The following is a 21,676-nucleotide window of genomic DNA, read 5'->3' on the forward strand; positions in this document are numbered from 1 at the left end:
CAGATGCGCCACGACAGAGGGTAAGACTCCACATGCCCTTCTGCTGCACCACTCTGCCCTTGTAACCCCTTCCGCTGCAATACTCTGACACTTCAGGACACATTATATGGGCTGGGCTCCCCTCTTTATCCTCCTTGCCCCGCTGTCAGTTTAATAAAAGAACTCGGAGTTGGCAAACATAGGGGTTGGGCTCCCCTTCTTCTGCTGGCCTGTAATTAGGTGAATATGAGTGTATACCTGTCTGCCCTGCTGCTGCCAAGGGGGAAATGGGGGTAACAACCACAACCATAATGGGGTTATTACAGCAGTGATACCCCCACAAGTCTGTAAAAGGAGTATCTACTATGGGGGTATTACACATATAACCCTCTGGGCAAGGAGCATATGATCCCCAATGGCAACGAGCATGAATTTCCCATGGCAACGAGCATGAAACCCCTGCCATCGAGCATGTAACTCCTGGCAACAAGCATTTAGGTAAGCCACATTTGTGTGGCATAATATATAATAGGCATTACAGTGTGTGGCATAATGTGTAATGGGCATGATGGTGTGTGGTATAATATGTAATAAGCATTACGGTGTGGCATAAGGTGTAATTGGCATTAGAGTGTGTGGTATTGTGTGGTATTATATGTAATGTGCATAATGGTGTGTGGTATTATATATAATGGACATTACAGTGTGTGGCATAATGTGTAATGGGCATTACGGTGTTTGGTATAACATGTATTGGGCATTACGGCGTTTGGTATAACATGTAATGGGCATTACGGCGTGTGGTGTAATGTTAGGCCACACCCCCTTTTCACTGCGCAGGAGCCTCACCTACTACAAATTGGGGGGGGGGGGGGGCACAACATGCTGGTGCAGGGTAAATACTGACTGCTTTATTTTTACACTGCAATAAAGATCTCACTGAAGTAAAACCCCACCCAAATCTAATTCTCTCTGTACAAGTTACATCTGCCCCACCTGCAGTGCACATGGTTTTGTCCATCTAAGAAGGTATTTGCCTCTAAGAGTGAACCAGAATAAGGCCCATGAGTTGTGGGTAGCAAACACAAGTGGAATCCACTAGTAAAATCATATACTGTAGACCTTATATGACTCACATGCAGTATTCCAAACAACACTGTTCACATTCTGGGCCTAATTCCGGTTCAGAATTCAGGCTGTTCACTGATGTTAAGGTCTGCATAAGTGTGTGGGCGAAAATACGCCCGGGGGGGGGGGGGGCAAAAATATGCTGTTTAGCATATTAGCATATATTCAGGCCCTCTTTTCGGGAGCCTGTTCATTTGGTATCCGGTCAATTGGTCACAGCGTCTAGGTCAACAGTCAATTGCTCAACAGCATATGTTTGACATTGACAAGGTCGACACAAACAAAAGGTCAATGTAGAAATGGTCGACACAAGAAAAGGTCAACATGATTTATTTATTTTTTTCAGTATTTTTAAAAACTTTTTCATACTTTACAATGCGCTGGTTCTGGTTGATAGATCTACAGTGTCTTGACAAACAGTCAATAAGTCAACCCCAAAAGGTCGACAAGCAATATGTCAACAAGGCCAAAAAAAGAATGACATGAAAAAGGTAGACACATGAAAAGGTCGACATGAGTTCTTTCTATTTTTGGACTTTTCATACTTCGTACCACTTTTTATACTACATCCACCTATAGTACAATTGAGAAGGTAAAGGGTGCTGTGCATAGCGAGGCACCAGGCCCGGAGCATGGCAAGCAAGGGTACACGTTACACTAATTGGGGGTCCATGTCGGCAGGCGTCAACAAAAAAGTGAAGACATCAAGTCGACCTTTTTATGTGTACCTTTGTAATGTCAATATTTTGACCATGTCGACCTTTTGATGTCGACCTGTTGACTTTCTATCTAGACACTATATATTAGTCCACACCCACTATCCACATGAACTCAGATTGGGAATGGTAAAGTCTTCGGGCGGGATGTACTAAAGGGAAAATGCGGTAAAGCGGGGGTTTTACCGCATTTTCCTATGTACCATTACCCGTCCGCCCCGTCTCCGCCTATAGAAGCCTATGGGCTTCTTTCGCCGCCGTCCGCGCGACCCCCCTCCCGTCCTCCATCGATCTCCTCCTCCCCCAGCAGGTGTCACAGCCGGGAGGACATCCGGCTGCAGGGGGGAGGAGGAGACGCAGGAGGACATTGACAGCCGCCGGGATGTGACAGAGACCCCCGCACACCACATAACAGGTATCGCGGGGGTCTCCGTCACCGCAACCCGATGCTAGCCGCATATGTTAGTACATATGCGGTAGCATCGCGGCGGCTGGCAGGCGAAGGGCGGCGATGTATATTAATACATCCCGGAAGAAAAATAAGTAATATTCCCTACCACCTAGAATATACAGTATAAGGCGCTTTAAGAGATGAGTTGATGATGCCGAGCTGCTCACACCTGGGGGTGGTAAAGCCCCTATAGATAGCAGTAGCTGGAATAGGAAAAAAGGTGTGTGGTGGAGCGCTATCTGGTTTAACTTAATTTAAACCAGATAGCGCTCCACCACACACCTTTTTTCCTATTAATACATCCCGCCCTTCATGTGTTGACCCTTTATGTATCAAGCTTTTGTTTGTGTCAACCGTGTCGCTATGTTAACCCTAAATCCCATAACCGTTCATTTGCACAGGGCGTCCGGCATGTGTTGTGCATGCAGAAATGAATGCACTATTGGAAGCACTGGAATATCAAACTAAATTAAAAATGATTGTGCAACCAGTGCCCCTGCTAGGCAGCATGATCTGGATCCCACTGAATGATGGTGAATGGAGCTTCCAGTTCCCCTGCTAGAGTGGAATCTCATTTCCCTCCATTTACAAAAAAGCAGCAGCATGGGTGCCCATATCACAGTGGAACCACACAGTCTAATCAACATGGAGCTGAAATATATATTAAGGTGCAGTTGGTGTGCTAATTAGAGTATTTTCAAATTGAGTGATTATTGAACAACTGCACATGCATATGTACACATAGCGTGTGCGCAAGGGGAATTAGCGAATGAAAACGCGTATGGTTCATACACGTATGGTTCGGCGCTTGGGCATTTGGGGTTGGAAACCTGCCATTTTCTGGGATTGGTTGGAAAAACGCAGGTGTACCCAGGCGTCTTTTAGGGGAGCTGTCTGTGATGTCAGCAATGACCACTTCCAGCAGTTGCCCTAGTGTATGGCCAGCTTACAGTAACTCACATTTGCACAGATGACAAAAACTGTCCGATGGTTCAGGAACTGGATTTGCTAGTGGATAGCAATTAACAGTCCATTCCCAAACCTCTTACAATTTAGCAAGTGGAGTCTTCTCTTTTTGGGCAAGATGTATTAAGCTACAAAAATTGATAAACAACCAGCCAATCAGCTCCTTTCTGTCATTTTTCAAACCCAGTCTGTAACAAGGCAGGTAGGAGCTGATTGGCTGGTTGTTTATCACTCTCCATTTTATCACTTTTTGAAGCTTGCTACATCTGGCCCTGTGGGCAGCAGCTTCCTCCCAGTCCTCTGAAAATGCTCACATTTGCGGTCAAGTCTGAATAACTGTATGCCTACAATCTATTACAGCGATTCTCAAACTGTTGGTCCTGACCCCAAAGTGGGTCCCAAACTTCTTAGCATGGGGTCGCGACTCCATGTTGCTGACCATAAGTCTGATGACTTTTCTAATCTCAGTCAGTGATTTAAGGAATCTGGAAAATCTGATTTTTCTTTTGTCTGTTACTTTAGACTCCTCCCATCATTTTATGCCTCCAGAATGCGGCCATGTATGTCCTGTCTGATGACTACACATGTGATGTGATGACCTTCTGCAATAACTTGCTGGGGTCCCGTAATTATTTTTATTGTCTAATGGGGTCCCAGAGCAAAATAGCTTCAGGACCTCTGATATGTTATATTATAAAAACAAAATCAAATATAAATAAAATACAGACCTTCTTCTTGTAAAGTGTAAGATGTGCTTATTTTTAATTCAGTGGGAACATTTTCCTCTTTTTATCTAATAGTACAATAAATCCCATATTTATTAAAAAAAAACAGCTAAAAAGCTAATTTCAAAAGGTTGTTGTTATGAAACGACTTTAAACTGTGATAGTTGTGTTCTAATACTGTACATCTGTTATTTGAACTCCTAGTTATTTCTCTTCCAACTTCTATTTCTTGCACTTACATGTTAAGAACATGCACAGCGAACAACCTTAGCTTGTTTGTTAACTGCAAAAGTCTTGCTTCAATAATAACTTAGCTGGCCATACTTCAATAATAACTCAGCTGGCCATACATCTAAAGATTTATTGTCCAATCTGGCTGGTTGGAACAAAATTCTGATAATTTATAGTAGAAAATGACAGTTGACCATTTGCATCGAAATGCAGGAAAAACTGGATTTTTGTCCTACCTGTAAAATCCTTTTTTCTGCGTCCATGGTGGTCACTGGAAACAGTGGGGTGTGGGTGGAGCTTCGGCGACAGGGCACCAAGGAGTTAAGACTTCTCTGCGTGCAGCCCAGGCTCCTCCTCCCCATACCCCGCCCCCAGGCCTCAGTTTGTACCAAGCCTCTGGGAGAACAGGCTGGAGAGAAGAAGAAAGGAAAGAAAGGAAACAGAAAATGTCCGACCCTAGAAACAGCCAGGTGCATAAGAGTGGGCGTCCAGTGACCACCATGGACTTTACAGGGTTCAAGAATGGCAACATGCCAAATTTTATCATTCACATATTGTTCATATCGTGGTGAAAATTTACTAAGGTGGTAAAGATGGAGCCGCTCTCATCTGAGCATCTTGCATGCCGACCCGCGCCTTGACGGATACGCCTGCGTGTCCCATTCTTGACTATGGACGCACTTGCGTGTGAGACGCTCGTGTGTCCATGTCCACCGGCCCGCCATCCACCAGCAGCCACCAGATATGGAGGGAGAGTGCGGCTCCATCTGTAGTTCTATTTCACATGGGATTTTGCTATGGGCAACCAATCAGAATCTACTTATTTATTTAGCACCTTCTAGAAGATGAGAGATCGTACCTGATTACCTGACTAGTTGCTCATAGCAACACCCATCTGAAATAGAACTGAATGTTAGCAGTCATTCTCATTTCAACATTCTGAACGTTGACTTTATGACTGTATTCTCTCTTAATTCAGAAGGCATCTTGAAGGCTCACTGGTTACATACAGTAGTAGTTAAGGCCGGCTAAAGACGCGTGTCCATCAATTTCAACCTTGGCTAGTGTGTATGAACCATTCGCTACATCCCTTAGTATGCATTTTGTTTTCTGATTTACTTAAATAAAGAACCGACAGCAATAAGTTTGGCGTAATTAATAAAAAATAATTTTTATATACTGTATAAGGATTGATATTTACAGCTGCAGTTGACTAAGGTGTCTGTACATACACTTTCAAGACTTAACCACAATGTCTCCTCATCTAGACCTTTATTCAGATCTGATCGCAGTACAAATTTGTTTGGAAAATGGGCAAAACCATGTGCACTGCAGGTGGGGTAGATGTAACGTGCAGAGAGAGTTAGATTTGTGTGAGTTATTTTGTTTCTGTGCAGGGTAAATACCTGCTGCATTATTTTTACACTGCAATTTAGATTTCAGTTTCAACACACCCCACCCAAATTTAACTCTCTCTGCACATGTTACATCTGTCCCACCTGCAGTGCACATGGTTTTTTCCCATTTTCCAAACAAATTTGTACTGTGATCAGATCAGAATAAGGGCCCTAAGGTGGAATAATGGGGTAGGCCTGTCTAGAAACAACCAAATGGAGTCACTGTGCTTCTTAATTAAAATTAGGGATAAATAATGGCTGATTAAATCTGTCATACACCAGTTGTCCAGATTGCAACAATACAAATTTATTCTTACCAAAAAATGTTTATATATTATCACACATTTAACATATACACTGAAATATAACAAATACAAAACACAAGTGATCACCTGTAAGGAAAAATTAGATAAATGCAGAAAAAAATGAAAAGTAAAAGTTGAATTCAATTAACGTGATGAAGCATTAAAAATGCTGCATCATCAAACTAATTATGCAACATTTTTAATGCATCATCACATCAATTGAATTCAACTGTTTTTTTATTTTTCATTTTTGGACATTTTATACAGTTTTTTTGGTACTTGTTTCCTAGCACGGCGCCCCTCGGGGTTGATCACATGCCTTAAATTAAGGTACTTAAGGCATGCGATCGACGCGATGGACGCGATTTTCTGTCAATTACCAGCTTTAATTGCCGGTAAAGAGAAAATTGCGTTGATCGTGTCCATCGCAGGCCATTATAATGGCCCGCGATGCGACCAACGCGATCAACGCGATTTTCCCATAGAGAACAATGTTAAATGAGTTTTAAAGTTAAAATCGCGTTGATCGCGTCGGTCGCATGCCATTATAATGGCATGCGATGCGATCGAAGCGATCAACGCGATTTTACATAGGGAACAATGGGAAAAGGGCCAATATGGCCAATTTCTCATTGTATATGCCCCCTCATGGGTATTAAGTATGGTTAATGCCCCCCCCCCCCCATTGTTAACGCCACCCCACTATTGACTCCAACCCGAAGCGTGGCGAGCGCAGCGAGCCCGCGAGGGGCGGCGGTACGTGTCCTCCAACCTTTTCATACCCCCACTATCCACGTCGGCGTGGAGTTGATTTTATAAAGTGTGGCGAGCGCAGCGAGCCACCAAGCTCGAAGCGGGCTGGGCTCGCTGTGCTCGCCACACTTCGGGTTGGCGTCAATAGTGGGGTGGCGTTAACGTTCACCCATCAGGGGGGGGGGGTTACAATGAAAATGGTGGGTTTGGGGGCTTTTTTCATTTAAATCAATGTAAAATTGGGTCTCAGGGACCATTTTACATTGATTCCAATGTAAAAATCGTGTTGATCGCATCGCATGCGATTTGGTTGGCATGTGATGCGATCCACGCAATTTTTGCAGCCGTGATCAATACAATCAAAATCGCGGGCGCCGTGCAAGGAAACAAGTACCGTTTTTTTTTCTGCATTTTCTGTAACTCATTTTTCCTTACAGGTGGCCACTTATATTTCATTGTATGTGTTAAATGTGTGATAATATCAGGGCCAGTGCAAGGCACCGGAGCGCCCCAGGCGAGTCGGGGTGGGGGCGCCCCGGTGCTGGGGGGGGGGGAATGGGGTGGTGCCTGTGTAAAAAACTTGCGTCCCTGCTGAGTGCTGGTGCGTGCAGGGGTGTCCGTGCCGCCGGGGGAACCTGCGGCGCTGTTATTGTGTATAAGCTAGCCGCGGCCGGCGGGGTCCCTACAGTGAATAGAAAATAACTAGCGCTTCCCGCGCCACCGCGCGCATAGCGCTAGTTATTTTCTATTCACTGTAGGGACCCCGCCGGCCGCGGCCAGCTTATACACAATAACAGCGCCGCAGGTTCCCCCGGCGGCACGGACACCCTTGCACGCACCAGCACTGCAGGGACGCCGGGGACGCAGGTTTTTTACACAGGTACCACAGTTCGCTAACCCTCCATGCTGGGGGTGAGGGGCGAACTGCCGCCCTCCAAATGCCTAGAGCTGCCTAGTGGTGGCGCCGGCCCTGGATAATATATAAACATTTTTGGTAACAATAAATTTGTATTGTTACAATTTGGTCAACTGATGTATGACTATAGCTGTTTATACACGCTATGATTTTTCCCTGTTTTCGATTAGATTTTGCTTCTAGAAGCAAAGTTGAATCGAAACCTAATTTTTTTTAGCTGTCCAATGGTGACTGACACTGAAGCCTGCGGCTCAGTGACTGGCTGAGTATGCAGGCTGCAGGGAGAAGGAGGGTGGACCCTGAGGCATGCTGCAGACCGATAGGATAATTAATTCCCATGTCTGCTTTTAGCAAGAGATAAGATGAACAAAGGTAATTTCATTGGAAGATCACCCCTTAAGGGTTTTTATTTTTACCCTATTGTATAAAAACAGTGACAAACCTCAGTGTGTATTATAGTCAGCGGTTTACCTTTGTCTTCATGTAAAAAGAAAGGTTACATTGCTTGTACAGGAAGTTCTGGGGGGCAGGTAACTTTTTTGGCTTGGGGGAGCAAATTTTATAGTTATGCCACTGCCCATTACTCCCTCTACCAAGGGCAAAACCATCGACTATCAGTAAACCATTGGTGGTTGTTAACAATCTATGTTCAGTGGCTATTCCTAAGTACAAATTGAACCCTGTGTTCACATGAGAAAATTAAGAGGAACTTTGATTTATTTAGTAACACTTATATAGTGCTCATATATTACACAGCACTTTTAGGGCCCAATTCAGCTTGACTCGGTAAGCAGCGAAAACCGCTGTTTACCAAGCGATTGAACACCTCCAGGCGAGCTAATGTCCGCCCCCTGGTGCAGAGCCAATGTCCGCAGCAGCATGCAAATGTTTCGCTGAGGCCGTACATGCGAAAAATCCTTCAATGGTCACCGACCAAATTATTTTTCACAGGCTTGCAGATATACCGTGAGTCAGTCTGAGCTGACTTTTATCTGGCGCGGAGATGACTGACCAGGGGCTGGCTGCTGACGTCAGGTTTTGGCACACCTAAATTCACATGGGGATGCCCAGTGTTTTCTGGGCGCACCCACCATTTTTGTGGGCACGCCCAGGAAACGCTGGGCGTTCGCATGCTCCAGCCCCCTGTCCGCCCACTACACGCCCCCCTCTGTACGAACACCTCTGCGACTGTGATAGTTGCTGTAAGCATTCATACTGCAGCCCAACACTTGCGTAAATTCACCTACAGTATATGCAAGTGCAGAGCCACAACATCGCTCCCCAATGCGCTGGGGACCCAGTCAACGCTGGCCCTTATAGAGAATATTTAGTAATTCACATAAGTCCCTGCTGCAGTGAGATTACAATATGTACTCCCTATCACAGATACACACTTTAGCAGCCAGAGAAACCCCATACACACACATAGAGAACATACAACCCCACACAGATTGCATGTCGGTGAGGGAATTGATTTTCCAACATCAGTACTGTAAGGAATAAATAATGCTAAACATTTTACCACTGTGCGGATTGAAGCACGTTTCAAACAAACACAATACAAAGTGCACCTATGTCATTGGTTGCTATGCTTCCGATCCTATTGCATTATGCTAGATGCCTTTTAATAAAAGGCCCTGTTGTGTTTGACGTATGATTATTGACAAAGAGTGAGAAAATGCACTATTAGCTTGAGAGGCAGAAAGCAGAATCTGAAAACATTAGCGCTACTTGAAGCATTAAAGCTGGGTTTGGTTGTTAATTTAATAACTATGAGGGCACCAGCAGTATGAAAACTTGATAAAGTGTCAAAAGTAAACTGGTTTGAATACTTTATTTAGCCAAGAAAAATATTGAATTTATGAAGATGGATTAGTTCTATTTGAGGCTACACAAAGATCTGTTGTATTTAGGTCACTATTACAATATATATTGTGCTGGTGGTTTCCTCTACAGTACAGTATATAAAAGGACTTTGCTTACAATTGTTGAAGAAGTTTCCCTGGAAACCAGAGCACTTTCCCAGGTAGCTCTGTTTTCAGTCTCAGGTTTACTGCCTATGTCAGCTGCATGTTTCGAAATAGAACAGGTGATTCTTTCTTTGTTCTGAGCCAGAGATTGGGTATTACATTATTTGTTTATTCTGTGAGCTGTGCATCCGGGTCTCAGTTGTGATGAAGTGAAGGGGGTTTATTGACTGAGATGGAAGTACTATGGAAGATGGGATGTTGCTATGGGCAACCAATAAGAATCTACTGTACTTCTTATTTATTCAGCACCTTCATGAAGATAATAGATCTAATATGATTGGTTGCCCATAGCAACATCCCATCTTCAACAGAACCATACCCTCCAACATGACCCATTCCATTCGGTACAAAATGCTCTGTTTCTGGACTTCCCTGCCAGTGGCAGTTGCAGCTGTCAGGCTGCAGCACAGTCCAATATTCAAAAAGGGGAGCCACACCTAATGCGACTCCAAACATCACTGTCCTGGACTTACTGGCAGTTGATGTGAGCCCCCTCTTTGAATACTGGACTGTGCTAGAGTCCAAGCTCTGTAACTGCCACTTTCAGGGAAGTCCAGGAACAGAGCCTTTTGTACCTAATGGAATGGGTCATGTTGGAGGGTATGCAGAACTTCCATCGTGAAGAGAGCAGACTGAAACTGTTGGTATCCAAATGGTTGACATTGTTTAGGTCGACAGTCAGTCAATAGGTTGACACTATTTAACACTGGGGCAGATGTATTAAGCCTTAACAAGAGATAAATTCAAGTGTGATAAGGAGAGATAAACGTCCAGCCAATAAGCTCCTTACTGACTTTTTTCAAACACAGCCTGTAACATGGCAGTTAGCAGGTGATTGGCTGGACGTTTATCTCTCCTTATCACCCTTGGATTTATCTCTTGTTAAAGCTTAATACATCTGCCCCATTATTCTCTATTTTTTTTACTTTTTCAGTTTATTATCCATGTGGTCTCTGACTGGAAACGTTAAAGAGGCCCTAAGCATAACAAGCGAAGCTGTACACTTATATGGGGGACCATGTGCTCAGGTGTCAATATTGACACAAAAAAAGTGAAAAAACATGTCGACCTTTTCACGTTTCAACTTTTTGCGTGTCAACCTTTAGCGTGTGTTGCCATTTTTTCCAGTGTCAACCTTGTGCACCTTGACCTTTTGGGATTGACCTATTGACTATTGACCTGGACATTGTCTGTGCCCTGTTCCACAATCAAAACTGTTTGGATAAGAAAACAAAAAACCTTTTTAGGAGGAGTCACTTGGGGACAAGAATGCTGCAGATTGTTTAACTGTTCCTAAAAATAAAGTAAATATTCAGGGTTATTGTTCATTGTCATTATTCCGTTTTAGGTTCCATGTTGGATATTATAAAACACGTGGTCAACAGAGGGGAACATAAGAATGGAGTACTAGAAGAATCAATTATCGCAACTATACTTAAAGAAGTTTTGGAAGGGTTAGATTATCTGCACAGAAATGGACAGATTCATAGGTATGTTATAATTACTGTACATAAAGATGTAGCCGTTGAACCCCACTTGTAAGTGTAGCAATTGCTGTTAAAAGTAAAGGTCTGTTGGCTTTACATTTGCCGGGGATGTAGTCAATATCCGGTCAGTCACCAGTCCAATGGCTGTGTGTGTGTGTGTGTAGGGGTTTGTGGTTTGGCTGCGTAAAATGATGGTTAGGGTTAGGTTGCATCAGGGGATGGTTAGAATTAGGGTTCAGTTAAGGGTTAAAATACTCACCAGGATCTGTCAGGATTTTGAAAATCGGGGTGCTGCTGTTGGGTAGTCACTGCGAGGATATCAATACCATCCCTTCACTGGAACAGGGTTTTTTGAAAACTATATCTCCGGTTTAATACAGACATCATGTCACATGCATTACCTCATTGCAAATTGGGGTTTTATTATTACAACTAATACATACGTCCCTTAAGGTATTTTAAAAGTGATTGGTATTTTTATTCATATGCAGTGTTAAGTTAGTTTTTCTATTGCCACATTAAACATATATAACCATGTATTTTATAACATATATAACCATGATTTACTTATATTACCGCTTTCACACAGCAGCGGCCAATTACCAGCAATTATCTGGCTTTGAAGCACTGGGTTATTCTGCCGCTCGTAGTCAGACCCCCTTCACACAGGAGAGCAGATGTTAAGGTGGCTATACTTTACATCAGAAAGACATTGCACCAGTGGCATAACTAGAATGATGTGGGCCCCATAGCAAAAGTTTTTTAAGGGCCCCTATTTATCACCTAATACAGCACATGATACTTTAACAGGCAAAGTAGGCCCCTTTAAGCTCTGGGCCCCATAACAGCTGCACTCCCTGCACCTATGGTAGTTACGCCCTTGCATTGCACCCAATCATACAATCTTAATGGATTGTGACATGGATTGTATGCAGATTGTGTGCACATTGTGTGTACACAATCATACAATCACACAATCTCCTGGCCCCGGGAGATTGGAGGATTGGTCCTCTGATCTGACGTACTGCACGTCAGATCAGTTGGGATTGGGGGCAGATTGCATGTGCTTTTAAGCACATGCAATTTGTCTTTAGATGGCTCATACAACCAGAGTCATGTGACACTCCCTCCCTGACTAGCAGAGAAGAGAGGTGCAGCTTCCAGGCAGCCCGTGGCAGTGAAGATGCTGGGAGCCTCAGAAGTATCCTAGTGTCAGACGGGCGGGTGGCTGAAGAGAGCGGTGGACGTCCTTTTGCACAATTCTGTCACTACTCTGAAAACAGTTTTCAGAGGATTGCTGCATTCAGGCTATTTTCAGAGGATTGGTGCATTCAGGCTATTTAATAATGGCATAACACAGCAGATGTGAGCAGATTGGTAGTTACTGGCAACCTGTAAATTAAAAAAATAAATAAAAAAATGGATTTTTGGTGCTTCTATCCTTTTGATCCTAGTAGGTCAACCCCCTATTTAAATGAAGCTGCAATCATACAATCATGCAGAAGATGGATTGTATGATGGATTGTATGACAGATTGTGAGTGTGTCCAAAAACCACCAAGGACTGCCAGGGAGCTGAAGGGAAATTGAACACAAACATGATTGTAAGAGCGGTCTTTCTGATTTATGGCCACCTAGACCCGGAGATTTGCTCTATTATATGGGTAATAGAAAATCCTGTATGAAAGGCTCAACCCGGAACTTAAACTCTGGGTCTCTGGTCATTTGCAGGGTCGGAGACCCGGAGTTTAAGATCCGGATCATCCCTTTTACACAGAAAAAGGACAAGAGTTTTTTATGAAATTCCTGGGTGCAACTGCTTCACCCGGGAATTTCATTTTCTGTGTGAAATGGGTATTGGTGTCTTCAGATAAAGCAGCACTTATGAATACATTACAAATAGTTTATATATAGATATATATAACAAATGGCAGTTTTCTGCTGTATGTATAAGATCTTTACTGAAGAAGTAAAACTGTAGATAGGACTTTTAATCTCAATCAATGAAGACATGTTTGAAATGTATCTTAGGTTGATATTATTCAATTATGATTGACCTGTTATGATTCAAAGTAATACTATGATTCAGTTCAAAGCTTGAAGATATTTCCTGATTTAATTTCCTTTTTGAATTCCAAACATAAAAGTAAGCATTAGTAATACTGTGACTATTAGATTATAGGGCTAAGAGTCTATGATAATAAAATTACTTTTTAATATTTTATCTCAGGGACTTAAAGGCTGGAAATATACTTTTGGGAGAAGATGGATCGGTACAGATAGCAGGTAATTTATATCAGACAAATACAAATTAATTACCAATTTGCAGGTGCTTGTAGATTACTTCTGCTCTATAGTGGTTCTCATTTATGAAGTGGATATGAGCCATGCTGCAGTGTACATCTTCTTGCCTGTACTGAATGTCTTCTATGCACAATTTGTAATATAAAACAAAGCTTCAAACATATAAAAGTTCCACATGTAACAAAGACATTCTCACTTCTCCATCACTGATTTCATTCAGCCATAAAGGAACCTAAAGAGATACATTGTAGAGTGGTAGGTTGGACTTTTGATGCTTAGGGGAAATTAAATTGGCCTTGGTAATTTACAGCAGCAGGCTAATAGATCCCCAAGGCTATACAGTCAGCCCCGAAGTGGTGGCTGGGGCAGCTCTTAGTGGGGAGAATTTACCAGGATAATGAAAATTTACCTGTAAAATGACACCAGCAACATGTGCGTTAGACTTTGTGCTAGTAAATGAGACTTTGCTGCATGAGGGGGCTCCTCTCATCAGATACACCACACAGAGCTTACCTCCTCTTTACACATTAGTGTTTTGCTAGCATCAGCCCTTCCTCTGGTGTGCAGAAATGCATCTGAATGTACAAGGACTGAGACTCCCACTCTGAGCACTTCCAGACTCTGTTATACTTCTTGGTGCATCTATAAATGCCACCAAAAGTCGAAACTTGCACCAGCCCAATGGTAGGTGCCGATTTTCTATCTGGGAATGGTGTCCAGTGTGAGCGATTAAGCATCTGTGTATGCAACCACTTCAGCAACACGCCCACAGCAAGGGGTGTTGAGAGCTTTACCAGTCCACAGTACTGGGAGGGAGTGTGGACAGTTTGGAAGGTGTGGTTAGAAATAATAAAAAATAGCAAGTCATAGGTGGCTTTCCCCAGCCCAGGAACACATCAGTGTCCTGCCACTGGGCTCCTGCTCCTAAGGGGGCACCTCTCCTCCCCTGCAAGTTTGAATCAGTTAATTAAAAGCCATCAATATATTTTATGTGGCTGACTCCCCCTCCTAAAATCTTTTTTGCAAGTGCCACCCTGTATTGAAACCCATGACCTGTCTTACTGGAGACAGCCACCTTACCGATTAGGCTATTTGGGGCCACCAATATTTATTTTGCCTCCGGGCAACTTGGACAAACTTACACCACTGGTATATGCAGTGTGCTAGGCTGGGGAGAGGGGCTGCAGCTTCAGTCAGTACTCTCACTGCCTGTCACCTAAAACGCTGGGTGTTCCCATGGTAATGCGACTGTGACGCGACTGCTGCAGGGATCTGACATTACCGGATGTCAGCCTCATGTCCGGCTCCTGTGTAGTGTGCATGCAAATCTAAGTGACCTGAGAGTCATGCTCGTTCCACATCGTTCGATGGTCGGTGACCATCAAATGATGTGGGTGTTTCCACATAGGCTACGAATTGATGTTTATGTTAAATATCCATTCCCGGCATGCGACTGTGTGTGTGTGTGTGTGTGGGGGGGGGGGGGGGGTAACGACATTCGTCGGGCGGTGTCTGGGGGACTCCTAAGGTTGCAAACTAACAGCCTTTTGAGTCAATCAGAATAAGTTTCAATGAGCAACAACAAAAGCTTAATGTTTATAACCCATGAACTATATAAATATATGACTAATTCTAGATAATAATTAAAGTAAAAATATAATTCTGCTCTCTTTGTGTTGCAAAGAGAGAGTGATTCACATTTTTCATATGGGCTTGCACATACCTTTGTTACATGTCATATACTGTATGTTACCTTCAGCGGTTGCAGATAGTGAAGGTCACAGCCAAGAGCAGGAATCTAGCTAGACAGCTTACACTATTCAGAAAAATATTGCCTGGAGACTGTGTAACATACCCTTATCCCCATAGATAAAGCCAGCCGCTGCACATGCACAGGCCTGTGTGATTATATACAGTGTATATCTCACTGTCCAAGGGTGTACTTCCAGAGGCAATGGATGCACAAGCTTCCAGGCTCCAAGCAGTAAAGGGGCACCTGCATGAACAGCAGCACCTATGTGGTTCAAAGCAGGATTTGATTGTGACTGCTCCTCTTCCATCGCAGCTCTGTGGCACATCTGCTGTTGCTGCATACTGTTGTTAATCTATTCCTAGAGGCCTGCTAACACCTGCAATAGGGGACAGAATGGCACCTGCCTGGTACCACTGAACATGTGCCTGTCCCCTAAAATGCTGGGCGTAATGGTGCACAGGCTGCAAGCATTGGTGAATGCTGACAAACACACACACACATTCACACACCGTATTGGTTTTTCCTTTTTCTTAAGCGGGCACCAGTCTCCAACTTGTCTCCAGGCAACTGGGAAGAACCTGTCACAGTAAGCTTGTGCGGAAAGAGACACATCCCATTGAAGTAAATGTTTGATGCATTGCCTTTATCATTTCTGAGGCAGTGCACATATAGCGCCCCAAAGAATGAAAGAGATGCTCTGCTAAATAGAGAACACCCTTACAAATGTACAGTAAGCTAATGCGAATACTGTATCTTGTCCACCATCATTACATTTGTGCCAAACTTGCCTATTCTCCCTGATTGTCAGGGAGACTACCTAAATTAGTAACAGTCCCCCTGATTCCCCAAAGAGCCTAGCAATCCTGATTGCACCTTACCCCCATTTTGCAGCTAGTATATTCTTGGGAAACAGAATTAAATCAGAGATATATGAATTCAAATGGGATAATCATTGCCATTTTCCTGCATTGGTTATTAGGCACAACGATCATTATGGCTACATGCATTTTCATATAAGGTTTCTTGTGGCCAATTCTATGGAACACAATACACAAGCAAGCCCTGACACGGACCAAAGCCCTTTTACCAACAGTAGATCTTATAACTACATTTGGGGGTCATTTACACTAGGCTGTAAGTCCTGTCTATGACGAACCTCTCAGGTGTAGCAGTGCATGTCCACACTTCTAGGTGCCACAGTCACAATCTCTAGGCAATTATGATTTGATCATGGCCAGGGGCCCCGACAGTTCTGCCAGTCCCGTAAATTAAGGGGGCATGGCCATTGGGAGGGGGTGCGGCCACACCCCTGTAAAAAAAAAAAAAGTTATCAGAGGCAATGGTGTCCAGAACTGGCGGGGTGTGGGTGGGATTGCACAACGAGAGAGAGAGAGAGAGACCAGGCTGCTCCTGCCTCTCTCCCCAGCTCAGCATACAGCACTGAGCAGCGTGTGCTAGGCTGGGGAGAGAGGCTGCTGTAGCAGCAGCAGCTATCTCTCTCTCTCCCTGTGCCCAGCTCTTTGCAATGGGGAGGGGGGTAGCTGGTTCCCTGCCACTCCGTCTGACCAGGGCCTCGGTAATTAGTTCCCGCTCCCCCCTCACGGCGCCACTGATCATATAACCAGGAACGCTTCTGCAGCTAACCCGAAGGCACTATATTGGAAAGTTAAAAATAACACAGGTACCTCGTGACAAGTCTGATTTAATGCTATAAACAGACATTTTCTGTCATTGATCTTTATGTCATAACACTATTCTAATTTTCCAACCTGTTCTAATCCTGCAACTCCTGACAAGTAAACAGTGAATCTGAATGGAATGCTGAAGTCTCCTCTTACAGCAAGTGAACAAGGGACCCAGGCTGAGCATTTTCTGTGCCTGCCCCTTGACATGCTACAGTTATTTGTGTGGTGATATTTGTTTAGCTCCATCCCTATCTTGGTGCAATGGAATAGCAATACCTGTCCGGAACCTATTGGGGGAAATTTACTAAGCGAAATACGGCTAAAGAAATCGTATTTGCACTCGTATTGTATATGCCATCAATAGAATATGAATTGGTATCACTATTTTTTCACCTGATTTTTTAAAATCAGGACCGGCTCTGTGAGCCTGGGGCTGGTTACGGCCGTGGGGGGGACCCCACCCCACCCTGTTTTTTTTTTAAATGTATTTATTTAATTATTTTTAGCACTGCAGCCTGCACGGATCTGACTGATCCGTGCAGGCTGCCTATACGAATTCCTATTAGCGGCCGTATATACGGCTTCTAATACAAATCCATATGCCATCTGTAAATACAAAGCAGTCCTATTCGACTGCTTTGTAAATCACCCTCCGGAATATGAATTTGCATACAGCTATAACAGTCGTATACATTTGTATTCATTCGTATTAAGAATACGAATACAAAAAATCGTATTCGTATTCTTAGTAAATTTCCCCCATTGTGTTGCAAATACACAGTGGCATCTACTGGTGCGGACTGTCTCTTTCAGGAGGATCACTACCGACCTCTATTTTAAAATATATTATTTTAAATACAGCCAATACATTTCCTTCACTACATTTATGCACGCATACACTCCATTGTGTATAGTGATCTCTTACTCCATGTACACAGCATATATACCTAAATAACTACAGTACATAATGAAGTGAGCTGATGTAATAATTTGAATAGCAATTCATTATAAAATAGAGTGTTGTCAGGGCCGAAACTAGGATTTTTCGCCACCCGAGGCAAGACACTAATTTAGCGATACAATACACACACACACACACAATCTATAAAAGGAATATATAAAACAGCGCTGTTTTTCAAAAACAATTAGATCCTTCATATACAATATTTAATATAAAATAATACTAAAAAAAAATATTATAATTGTATACGTACACATCAATAAATATAAAATTTAAATATGAACATTATTCCTGGAATATGGTAAATAGATAAATGCACTTCCGATGAGTTTGTAGATGCTGGTGCATATATTGTTCCTATGGCAATTATTATGCTTGGTAGATTAAGAAAGAAAACAATACTTATATTGGTGGTTAGAAGTTACAGTCGGTTTCCCAGTCCCAGTAGGAAGAGACTTTTTTTACGAAGGTAAAATAGATTTGGTGCTATATTATGAGGAGTTTCTGGCTAGAATGGCCTTAGAATGGTTGGTATCTGTTGCTGGTGCCGAACTAGATACAAGGTGCAAATATAGCAGGCAGGCTCAACGCGTTTCAGTGTGATCCCACACCTTCTTCAGGAGCTGATTCAGTTCTGACATCAAATGATTTCTCTCCCCTTTGGCCATGTGTTTACGTACATCTCCTCGCATGGTACCAAGGGGATTCGGGGGTGGGGGCGGACAGGCATGTGGTGTTTCAGGCCTCGCTAAGCATCGAAGGACCACTGCTTAGTGATCCTTGCTGAATCAGGCCATATGTGCCCCAATACACACACACATACTGTGCCCCCATACATACTGTACAAACACATTTTGTCCTCTATATAAATAGCTGGACTCACCCACCCTCCCTCTTTGGTAGAGCTGACTTGTCAGGACCACTCAGCACCAATCTTCATAAACATAATCATCTTCACCGTTGCTCCTCTTACCACTGCTGCTCTTCTGTCCATGAGTGGGCTCTTTTAAACTGGGTCCTGTGTCTGGGGACTGCTGAAAAACTGTGCTGAAGTTCCCCTCCCAGTGATGCAGCTGCCTGTGCCTAGGAACTGCTCAAAACCTATCCTGAAGCTCCCCTGCCAGCGAGCCCCCTCCAATCTGGTACCCGGTTCATGTACCCCAACACCCCATTTGCAGCTCCGGTGTGATATAATAGATTGACAAAATGGTTGAACAATACAAAAGGTGGAAATGTGAAATGTTGATGGGTAGAGATCAACAGGTACTAAAGGTCGACAGGGTCAAAAGGTCCACATACCATTTGTCAACACATAAATGGTCTACATGTTTTTTGGGGCAAATCATGTATATCGCATGTTATCTGACCATCATCAGTACAAGCAAAGACCCTCATGGGTTTGCTTCACTTGCCAAGATACTATTCCCAATAAATGTCCACATGGATAGAAAATCAAGCAAATGTTGGGAAAATGTGGAAAAAAAAACAAAACCTGCGTCAACCATGTTTGTGTGAACAATTGTCACGTTGACCTCTGAATTTGGCAACTTTTTTACCATAATTAGTTGAGCTATTAACTGTCGACTAATATATTGTCAATCTATAATTTGGATATTCTGAGGCATAGGGTACCAAGTCCAGTAATTGTACAGTAAGGGAGAGGTTCAATCCCTGCTGATATTTTTGAAAGTCGGAAATGTCCTCAGTTTTTCGACGATCTAATTCACATTCGACCTATTCAATGTTTTTCTATTTTTTGCAACTTTTGGACTCATTTTGGATCGAAGCAGATGCTAATTCAACAATTTAGGGGCCATTCCCACCAATGCAGATTCCGCTTTTCAAAGAGACAAAGCTGCAGCTGCAAGGCCTGGTAGGAAACTGCTTCTGGACGGTATTGCCGACTATTGGAGATATCACCTAGGATTGAATACCCCTGTAAAAGTGAAAAAAAGACAAAAAATCTCAGTTCCCTGTGGGGGAGATGAATCAAAACTTAGGGAGAGAAAAAGTGGAGAGACATATAGGGGAAATTTACTAAGATGTGTATTCTATTTCACATGTGATGTTGCTATCGGCAACCAATCAGAATCTACTTCTTATTTATTTAGCACCCTCTAGAAGATAGTAGACAGGATCTGATTGGTTGCCCATAGCAACATCACATGTGAAGTAGAATTCACATCTTAGTAAATTTCCCCCATAGTGTCTTAATCAAATTTGCACGTAAACCCAATTTATGATATATGTAGGTGATGAAGGTCTTTTATAATCTTCAAAATGTGCACCTCCCCAAGGAATATGCTATCTTCACATTTGTGTTTCTAAACTTTCCTTATAGGGAATCGCAAGCTAAGATAACATTTGTGGGGAGGAAAGATTTTGCTCCAACTGTTGCACCACTAGACAAAAATTTTATTTAGTTTTGCTAGATGAGATTATATAAATGATGTACAATTTATGCTAGGCTGCCCTCGGGGATTGAGAATAGATACTTTGCGTATTTGCATCTATTCACCTGTTACTCTGGTATGCAGGAAATGCCAGTGATCAGGATGTTTTTTTCCTTTGTTCACCCTATATAGGAAATACATTCTTAAGAGCAGAATCCAACCAGAAAAATGACAATGTAATAGCATAGATGCCTACCCTCCTGCATTCTGCAGGAGACTCCCTCAAATAGCAGCAATCCCCCTCTCTCCCTCATTAGTCTACCAATTTCCCTCATTTCCCGTAGCCCACATTACACTGTTACATTTTTGGGGAAAAAAGGAATGAGAGACAGATACATTTACACTGAATCATCAGCACCATTTCCCAGCACTTTACCAAGTATAGTATCTCTTACTAACTGCTTTGGGTGTCATCTACATTTGGCCATAAGTCATTTTAAAAGATTCCTCTAAGATGTAGCAGTACACACCCCCCGCTTCTAGATGCCTTTTTTTCAATTTATTTTCACAATCTCTCCATATATGGAATTAGACACGCCCTTTGGGTGGAGCATGACACGCCCCCTCAATGGGTTGCTTTGCAAAATTCTACTACCGACTATAATCTCCCTGAAACTAGTTTTCAAATGTAAACAAGTATGTGTAATATACATTACCCAAATCATAAAGAGCAACATAAACGGAGAAAACAAACTATTTTTGGCAACAAACTTTAAAGCCGCATTTGTTGAAGGGATCTTTCCTAAACTTGCTATCAGGGCAACCTTTGTGGCATTTCCACCCATCATCGTGTGCATAACCAGAATTCTGTAAACAAAAAAAATAATAAAAAGGTGCAGATTGATTTTCTAGAGGTTATTTCCAAAATGAGGACGTGTTGCAAGCATCTCTGATTAATTCTAGATGGATAAATGGGCCCATTTTTGCAACTAATAAAACTGTGCGTGTCGCATTTTTGTGAATGACCTTTAATGTAACATGCAGAATTCGGAAACAGTTCTTGATTTGCTGAAACTTCAATGTTTGTGTAACGGTTTATGAACGACAATAAAGAAATCAGCTTCATTTTCCAATCATCTGATATTCTGTATGTTATTTTTTGGTACTTGTTTCCTAGCACGGCGCCAGCGATTTTAATTGTATCCATCGGGTCCAAATAAATTGCGTCGATCGCATTCCATGCAACCAAATCGCATGCGATGCGATCAACGCGATTTTTACATTAGAACCAATGTAAAATGGTCCCTGAGACCCGATTTTACATTGGGCCCAATGTTAAATGCCCCCCATACCCCAATTTGCATTGTATACCCACCCTGATGGGTCAAATGCCCCCCATTGTTAACGCCACCCCACGATGAACGCCAACCTGAAGCGTATTATGCCGCCCCTCGCGGGGCTCGCTGCGCTCGCCACGGTTCAGGCTCAGTGGCTCGC

At 43.0% G+C, this 21,676-nt stretch overlaps 1 protein-coding gene across 2 annotated transcripts in view; it reads left to right on the top strand.

Moving 5' to 3' along the window:
• The window catches only part of STK39 (serine/threonine kinase 39), a 362,307-nt gene that overhangs the window by 77,205 nt on the left and 263,426 nt on the right, over positions 1 to 21,676 (top strand). For both annotated transcript variants that reach the window (XM_083153899.1, XM_083153898.1), the window contains exons 4-5: positions 10,946 to 11,087; positions 13,314 to 13,369. In XM_083153899.1, the coding sequence (XP_083010025.1) occupies positions 10,946 to 11,087; positions 13,314 to 13,369 (198 nt within the window). The remainder of the gene's footprint in view (positions 1 to 10,945; positions 11,088 to 13,313; positions 13,370 to 21,676) is intronic.

The sequence above is a fragment of the Crinia signifera genome, chromosome 7, assembly GCF_055691185.1.
Source record: "Crinia signifera chromosome 7, ASM5569118v1, whole genome shotgun sequence".
Taxonomy (NCBI): Eukaryota; Metazoa; Chordata; class Amphibia; order Anura; family Myobatrachidae; genus Crinia; species Crinia signifera.